Here is a 9003-nt window from a genome sequence, read left to right as displayed (position 1 = left end):
TTCGTGTACAACGTTACCGGCTGATGCCGTTGGAATTGATTGTTAAAATATATTTTTTTACATCTTTTATTGTTAAGCTTTGTACTTAAACATAGTTTTCTTGTGGCTCTTGCATTTCTCATAGTTTGAGACCGATTTTTTATGTATAAAAAAAGTTCGAACGTTCAAAAAATGTTGAGGTTCAGAAAAAAGATGAAATAATTTTCAGTGAAGTTCCTACCAAAATGCAGTACCTAAACGTACTTTATTGTACTCTAATACATTCCCAAAGTTTCAGCTCGATATTTTATTTACAAAAACAGATCTTAGGTTCAAAAAAATATTCAGTGAACTGAAAAACTGTGGTCGGTAATATAGGTATTTAGCTGTGTCACATGCCCTTAAATAAACAATATTTATAGCATTTTTTTTTAATCCGGGAATTATATAATTACGAAATTTCCTAGTTTGTATATCTTATAATTCGGGAATTTTCATAGTCGGTAATATTATAAAGTGTCTGAAATTTTAATATTCGAAAATTTTCCAATTTTTTAATATTATAAACCATTCATGAATTTTCTAATGTTGTAATCTCATAAACTGTTCGGGAATTTTATTATTCGCGAATTTTCCAATTTTGTAAGAGTGTAAACTGTTCGGGAATTTTATTATTTGCGAATTGTCTAATTCGGAAATTTTCCAATTTTGTAATATTATAAACTGATCGGGAATTTTTTTCATTCGCGAATTTCCTAATTTGGGAATTTTATTAACTAGGAGTTTCCCAATTTTGTAATATTCTAAACTGTTCAGGAATTAAATTATTCGTGAACATTCTAATTCGGAAATTGTGTTATTCGGGAATTTTCCAAATTTGTAATCGTATAAACTGTTCGGGAATTTTATTAGTTGTGAATTTTCCAATTATTTAATATTATAAGTTGTTTGGCAATTAATCAATTCGGTAATACTATAAACTGTTATGGAATTTTATTCTTCGGGAATTTTCCAATTTTTTAATATTAGAAACTGTTGGGGAATTTTGTCATTCGCGAATTTTCCAATTTTGTAATATTATAAACTGATCGGGAATTTTATCATGCGCGATTTTTCTAATTCGGGAATTTTCTTAATTCTGTAATCTTATAAACTGTTCGGGAATGTTATTATTAGGAAATTATCCAATTTTGTAAAAATACAAACTGTTCGGGAATTTAGTTATTTACGAATTTTCTAATTCGGGTTTTTTTCAATTTTGTGATATTATAAACTGTTTGGGAATTTTATAAGTCGTGAATTTTAGCATTATTTTTATTATTATAAACTTTTCGGGAATTTTTCAATTCGGTAATATTATAAACCGTTGGGAATTTTCCTATTCGGGAATTTGACAGTGTCGGGTATTTTATTTTTCCGAATTTTTCAGTCTTTATAGTATTTCCTCAAATTTAATCACAGTATTTATCAGATTCATTCAATTAAAAAATATATATACATGTATTAAATTTTTAGAGGCATCTAACTTGTCGAAATTCGTCGAATTTTCTGCAGACAGAAATTCCTTTGCCAATCCATACATACTACAATAGCTATCCACTACTGCTAAAACCGACTCAAATCCCACGTAACGCTATAAAATCGTGGAAATTCTCGAAAATTCTAGACGGATGAAGAATAAAATTATCCGTAAAAAAATGATTGTCTTAGCACTCCAATAAATTGAGATTTGAAACTATTTCTATTTATATCTTAAAAGCAGCGATAACGAATTTTCTAGACTTTTACTGAATCAAAAAGGTACAGAATTTCCATAACAAAAAAATAAAGCATAACATATTTCCAATTTTTTAAAAAGTAAGACAAAAATTGGAATTTTTATAAACAGTTTTGCAAACAAAAATAAATCTTATCATTGCCCCTTTTATGTGTCGCAAAAATATTTTTAATTTATTTTACAATCCTTTTAGAATAAATTACATACATATATTGTTTTTATTTATATTTTTTAATTCCGAAAGCCAGAAAAAACACATTACCTTTCACAAAAAAAAGTAATTTTTAGAACAACCCTCAAGTATTGATTTGAAAAGTTCACGTGACCCACATAGGCGTGACCTTGCGTCAACGAACCGAGTAATTTAGAATAATTTTTCTACTTCTAATTGCAAATTTTTTACAGAAAATAAAGGATTTTGACAGCAAAAATTCTAAATTCTAAAAATAGAATCTGTTTTTTTTTTCTTTTTCATTCATTCTCTCTCATCAGCCAAGCCCAAATCATCCGAAAACATCCCGACGTTTCTAGAGCTGGCTGAATTCAACTTCCGGTGACGTAGCTAGTCAAGCGCGCTGTGAAACTCATGCTAAAAATAAAACTCATGATAATGTAACTCTAATTCTTACATAAAATATTGTGAAAATTCACAAGACGAATATTTTTAATTTTTTCCAATCAAAACAATATTGCATTTAGAAAAAATTCTCATGGAAAAACATCGAATTCTGTAGAAGGTTCGCGAACGGTGACGAAGTTTCCGACCGTCGCCTTCTAGAAATTTCCTCAGTCGATAAAAACGAGCGCCGCGCAGCGCCAGGCAATATTCCACAAAGTGACTGCGAGCGAAATAGAGGCGAATCTACTTTAGAAGTGCAACTTTTTTCTCTGACTGAAGAGAAGACATTTATTCTGAGTGACTTTAAAAAGGAACTCTTTATCAGTGATCTAGTACTGAGTGACATTCGTGCATTTGGTTTTTATCTTAAAAAAATTTATTTTTAAAGAACAAAATGCCGGAAGACCAAACCATGGCTGAGGGCGGTGAAGTTGAAACTTACGCCTTTCAGGCTGAAATTGCACAACTGATGAGTTTGATCATCAACACATTCTACTCTAACAAAGAAATCTTCATCCGAGAATTGATCTCTAACTCTTCAGATGTGAGTATTATTTATTCTGCTTGTAATTTGTCATTCAAGTTTCAGGCTTGGTCTAGGTTTGCCTTTTATTTTTTCAACTTTTTTTTTATTAATTAATTTTTAATACAATTTCGAATATTTATATCAATACCAAATTAAAAGTTTTACTATTTTACGAAAAACTTGAAAAATATTTTTTCGAAAATAGATTCTTCTGAAAACTGGTGGCTACTGGAAAATGTTTCTGTTTTTAATTTTAATTCCTGAAATATCTTTGAAAACTCCCATTTAAAATTTAAAAATAATCTTTTGAGAATGTAATTTGAAGCAAAAATTAATATCCCGATAATTTTTTCACGGAAAACAGAAAATCAATGAATGATTCTTTCAAACGATGTCCTTAGGTTATTTTTTATAAATAGCAAATTTATTAAAATTATTTTTTAAATCAATTACATAACAAATTGACATGGGTGGAGCGAAAAATTAGCCAATGTATGGATTTTCTTTATTTTTTTCCGTAGAATCTAGTGGCGCTGTCGCGTTCCCCGTATATCACGTATTTAAACAAATGGTCTAAATAATTGTTTAAACAATGTGGTAGAAATTTAGATAATTTTAAAACCAAGTAAAGCGTCTTATGAAAAAATTTGCACTTATGTTTATGCAGTTATAATTTTTTATAAATTATTTATTAAAATGCGTTCATTATAATAAAAGTGAATTTTATTATTATCCAATCCTCTCTCCATGAATTCTCTTTTAAGTGGTAGATTGTTAACTTAAGTGTCTTTATTACAGGCTCTGGACAAAATCCGATATGAATCTCTGACAGATCCATCGAAGCTGGACTCCTGCAAGGAACTTTTCATTAAGCTCATCCCCAACAAAAATGACAGAACGCTCACCATCATTGACTCGTAAGTAATTTTATTTAATAACCAATTTACGAACATGTTAAATTTGCAAGATCTTAAAAATTTTCAATAAATTTTATTATATTAATGATATTTAACTGTATTAAAGCCAATTGATCTCAATTTTAAGTCAATTTGTCGGCTAAAGAGAATCTTCCAGATTTTAAGTTCTACATTGGACTGCATTCAATTTAAAATATATAGATTAATTTGCATTAAGTATATTAATAATTAGTATGGTGGAATTAAAAAAAAACGGTAAACAGATTATTTTACTTCAAAGTGTATTAATTTTTTGTGAGTACACTAAATTTTTTTTTATAAAATAAAAATTGTTTAAAACTGCAATTACAATAAGATGTTTTATTCCACTACAAATAAAACATCCATTTTTCAAAAATAAAGCTTCTTTGTACTACTAAGTAATATTAAAAAATAATAAACCATTTAATATCTGGTTTACTTTTTGAAAATTAATTAATTTTTATAAGATCTTGTGTGTGTAAATTAAGTATCTTAAATTAAAATTCACAATTTCATAATATTTCATTTAACTAGATAATTCGAAATGAAAAACTAAGTAATGTTGAAAAATAATTTCAATAATTGCAGTTTTCCCACGTTTAATTTTAAAATTAGCAAAAGGATCTCGTTAAAATATTAATTATTTTAAGTGTTATGAAAAGTTTCAGAAAATAATTGATGTTTAAACTATTTTTGCAATAGCAATCTCAGAAAATTGGTAAAATAACTTCATTCTGTCATTTTTTCATTTAGAATTTAAATATTTTTTTAACTATTCATTTAACTAGATAATCCCTAACAAAAAACTAGGTAATATTAAAAAATAATAAAGAAGTTAACATCTGGTTTCGTTTTTGAAAATTAATTCTTATAACTGACGTATTTTTCTTTTCGATATATTGAAAGCTATATACATTCTAAATAAAATAAGGCCAGGGTTGAAAACACTTATTTTTTCTATTTAATCGCATTTTTAAGTAACCGCAGCAATAGAATTTTATTGACAATTGACATTTAAACTATTTTTGCAAAAGTAGATTTAAATTTTAAACTTCGAAAACTGAAGTTTCAAAATTCTTCAATTCAAAAATGTTGTATTCGAACCCTGAATAATTTACACATGTAAAATGGAAGCTACTATAATAAATTATATAATTTTAAGCATTTGAGGCTGGAAACCTTAAAAATAGAACGATTACATTTTTTCTATAAACTGAATACCTGTTAAATTGAAATTTATTCTTATTTCAAATAGTTTAAAAATCCTTAAAATGCTTCAAAGTTTTATTTCAAAATCTTGAAACATTTACATCTTGTTTTACATTTTTGCAAATTTTTATATATTTGAAAATGTTTAGGAACTTCTAAGCATCTTCTAAAATTATTCGAATGTTTGCTAGAATTTTTTTTTACACATTTTTTACATTTCTGCGAAATTGAAAAAATTTCCTTAAAATCCTACAAATTTATTTTTAATAATTTTGTAAATCTTTTAAATATTCTCTTCTAGTTAATTTTCTTAAATAAAAATTCAATTTCATTTTTTCTGTAAAATGTTTTTATTCCTCTGAAACCTTCAAAAATGCCTAATCTGTCAAAATAGAATATTTTCATTTCGAAAATTTAAAGTAGTTGATAAAGTTTGAATGTTACGTTAAAATCTGGAAATTCTAGAATTGTGAGCTGATTCCGAATCATCTTGTGAAATCAATTCTGATTTACTTCCTAAATCTTGATGGTCGTTCAGTTTGATCAAAAAGCTTCAATTTTAAACACTTGTAAATTTTAATCCTTATTAATTTTTTAAAACTGAATTTTAAAATTCTTTAAATTAAAATTTGCTCTTAAAAAGTAAAAAAACTTCATGAAAAATTTTTAAAGTAAAAGATTTTCGAATTACGCATTATAACTGAATGATATAATTGAAAAATATCACAATTTAACTGATTAAAAAACTGTTGAAATCAGAAGGCCGATTTTTTTCTTCCAAAAATTTGTAAAATTCCCGGTCAAACAATCAATTTCCAGGTTTCCTCGTTCAGCGGCCACCATTTTTTAAAGGCATTAAATTCTCTATTCTTAAATTCTATTTTTAAATAATTTGGATTCCATTTTAGTATTACTCTCATACAGCACAGTTTTTAATTCCAAAAGTGACCCAAAAAAAACCCCTATTTTTTTCGACTATTTTCTCGACATCGTAAATTTGCTTCCAAATTAGTTTAAACAAAAGGTCCTTATGTTACTTTAAAGTAGAGGAAATGTGAAAGTGAGCATAGGTTTTATTTCGGCCATATTACGAATGAAACTTTAGTAATTGACATGGTGTTCGATATCTCGCAAAATACTATCAGTAGTATATTTTTGGATAAAATCTGACAGATGTTAAAAAATAGCTATATCTAACAAAAAAATTGATGATGCCATATTTCTACGCCATCTATAAATTCTGCAAAATCGATTTCGCGATAATAAAAAAACTGCTCTCATGAAATTCAAATAAAAAAAATTTTTTTTCTACAGTGGCATCGGTATGACGAAATCCGACTTGGTTAACAACCTCGGAACCATCGCAAAGTCGGGCACGAAGGCTTTCATGGAAGCTCTTCAGGCAGGTGCTGACATCTCTATGATTGGACAATTTGGTGTCGGTTTCTACTCCGCATATCTGGTGGCAGACCGAGTCACAGTCGTTTCAAAACACAACGATGACGAGCAGTACATCTGGGAGTCATCCGCCGGTGGATCGTTCACTGTTCGACTCGATAATGGAGAACCGATCGGCAGAGGAACGAAAATCATCCTCCACATCAAAGAAGACCAGGCCGAGTACCTTGAAGAATCCAAGATCAAGGAAATCGTGAAAAAACACTCTCAGTTCATTGGCTACCCAATCAAACTCGTCGTCGAGAAAGAGCGGGACAAGGAGTTAAGCGAAGACGAGGAGGAGGAGGAGGAGCCAGAAAAGAAGGAAGATGAAGATGACAAGCCCAAGATTGAGGATGTCGGCGAAGACGAGGACGAGGACAAGCCCAAGGACGAGAAGAAGAAGAAAAAGAAGACCATCAAAGAGAAATACACAGAGGATGAAGAGCTGAACAAAATGAAGCCAATCTGGACCCGGAATCCAGATGACATCACCCAGGATGAGTACGGAGAATTCTACAAGAGTCTGACCAACGATTGGGAGGACCATTTGGCTGTGAAACACTTCTCCGTTGAAGGTCAGCTCGAGTTCAGAGCTCTTCTATTCGTCCCCAGAAGAGCACCCTTCGATCTCTTCGAGAACAAGAAAAAGAAGAACAACATAAAACTCTACGTGAGGCGAGTCTTCATCATGGACAATTGTGAAGAACTCATCCCCGAGTACCTGAACTTCATGAGAGGAGTAGTCGACAGCGAGGATCTTCCTCTCAACATTTCCCGTGAGATGCTCCAACAGAACAAAATTCTCAAAGTCATCAGGAAGAATCTAGTCAAGAAATGTATGGAACTTTTTGAGGAACTGGCAGAGGACAAGGAGAACTACAAAAAGCTCTACGAACAATTCGCCAAAAATCTGAAATTAGGTATCCACGAAGACAGTCAGAACAGAAAGAAACTCTCTGAACTTCTCCGATTTTCGACTTCCGCCTCGGGCGACGAAGTGTGCTCTTTGAAAGACTACGTCGGTCGGATGAAGGAGAACCAGAAACACATATACTACATCACCGGAGAGAGCAAAGAGCAGGTGGCAAACAGCTCCTTCGTTGAGCGAGTCAAGAAACGAGGTTTCGAAGTCGTCTACATGACAGAGCCCATCGACGAATACGTCGTACAGCAGCTGAAGGAGTTTGACGGAAAGCAGCTCGTCTCTGTGACGAAGGAGGGTCTGGAGCTCCCCGAAGACGAGGCCGAGAAGAAGAAGCGCGAGGAAGACAAGGCTAAATTCGAGAATCTCTGCAAAGTCATGAAGGACATTCTGGACAAGAAAGTTGAGAAGGTTGTCGTCTCAAACAGGTTAGTCGACTCGCCCTGCTGTATCGTCACATCTCAGTATGGCTGGACGGCAAACATGGAGAGGATCATGAAGGCCCAGGCGCTGCGTGACACCTCAACCATGGGATACATGGCGGCCAAGAAACACCTCGAGATCAACCCCGATCATCCAATCATGGAAAATCTGAGACAGAAGGTGGAGACAGACAAACACGACAAGTCAGTCAAGGACCTGGTGATGCTCCTCTTTGAGACTTCTCTCCTCTCTTCTGGGTTTGCGCTGGAAGAACCACAGGTGCATGCTGCGAGAATCTACAGAATGATCAAACTGGGTCTAGGATTCGATGATGAAGAAGTGATCACCACCGAGGAGGAGAAAATTGACGATGTTCCGCCTCTCGAGGGAGACACGGAAGAGGGCTCAAGGATGGAGGAAGTTGACTAATTCTTCTGTTCGCGATCAACTTAAAAAACCCAAAGACTTCTTAGGAATAGTGAGACTGTTGAATTTCGGGAGTACTCAATTCGTTCTTTGACAGAGTCAAGTGGGGAAACAGATTAATTTATTTTGTATGCGAATTCAAGTCAGGTCATTTTTGACCCAGTCCTTATTCGACTCTGCCATTGTTCCTTTCTTTTTTTTCTCTTTTTTTTACTTTGTTTTGTACTCGTGATTTCATTTTTCGATGATTATTATATCTTTTAATTTAATGAAAGATAATTGTTAAGGACGAGCTTAAATTTTAAGTGTTAACGCGATTTCTTCAAGAACTTCACGTCATTTTTTTTTTCGCCGGTTTTTCATTCCACACAAATTCATTATACATATAGAATAAGTATGAAAAGAAAGTTTTCATGAGTAATAAATATACGTGTTACGGTAGCTTTGTTGGTTTTCTTGCGAATCTCTACCTAAATCCTAGAAATTTGTTTAAATCTGAATTTTTTTCAAGAGTTGCGCTTTCACTTTTAGCACCTTTTTCTCCTATCTTAGTTCTTCTCATATTCTGTCACCTTTTTTCAGTTGAAACAGTAACATTTTATTCAAAGTTACAACTTTCATGCCAAATACAGTTTTTATTACACTTACCTAATCGACAAATATTAAACTAAATGATCGAAGAGCTGTATTTTCAAACATAATTTTTAATTTGAATATTTTACAAGCCAGTTTAATTGTGAAGCA

The 9003-nt window shown here is 31.7% G+C and overlaps 1 protein-coding gene across 1 annotated transcript; it reads left to right on the top strand.

Annotated features, from left to right (window-relative positions):
- Positions 1-2574: 2574 nt before the first annotated feature.
- LOC117176853 (heat shock protein 83-like) lies at positions 2575-8700 on the top strand. Its single transcript, XM_033367197.1, has 3 exons — positions 2575-2919; positions 3700-3818; positions 6363-8700. The coding sequence occupies exons 1-3, from the start codon at positions 2770-2772 to the stop codon at positions 8260-8262; spliced, it is 2169 nt and encodes a 722-aa protein (XP_033223088.1). The 5' UTR covers positions 2575-2769; the 3' UTR covers positions 8263-8700.
- The last annotated feature ends 303 nt before the right edge of the window (positions 8701-9003 follow it).

This window comes from Belonocnema kinseyi, chromosome 7, assembly GCF_010883055.1.
Source record: "Belonocnema kinseyi isolate 2016_QV_RU_SX_M_011 chromosome 7, B_treatae_v1, whole genome shotgun sequence".
Lineage (NCBI taxonomy): Eukaryota > Metazoa > Arthropoda > Insecta > Hymenoptera > Cynipidae > Belonocnema > Belonocnema kinseyi.
The sequence above is the reverse complement of the archived record's forward strand: the minus strand, read 5'-3'. Positions and strand labels throughout refer to the sequence as shown.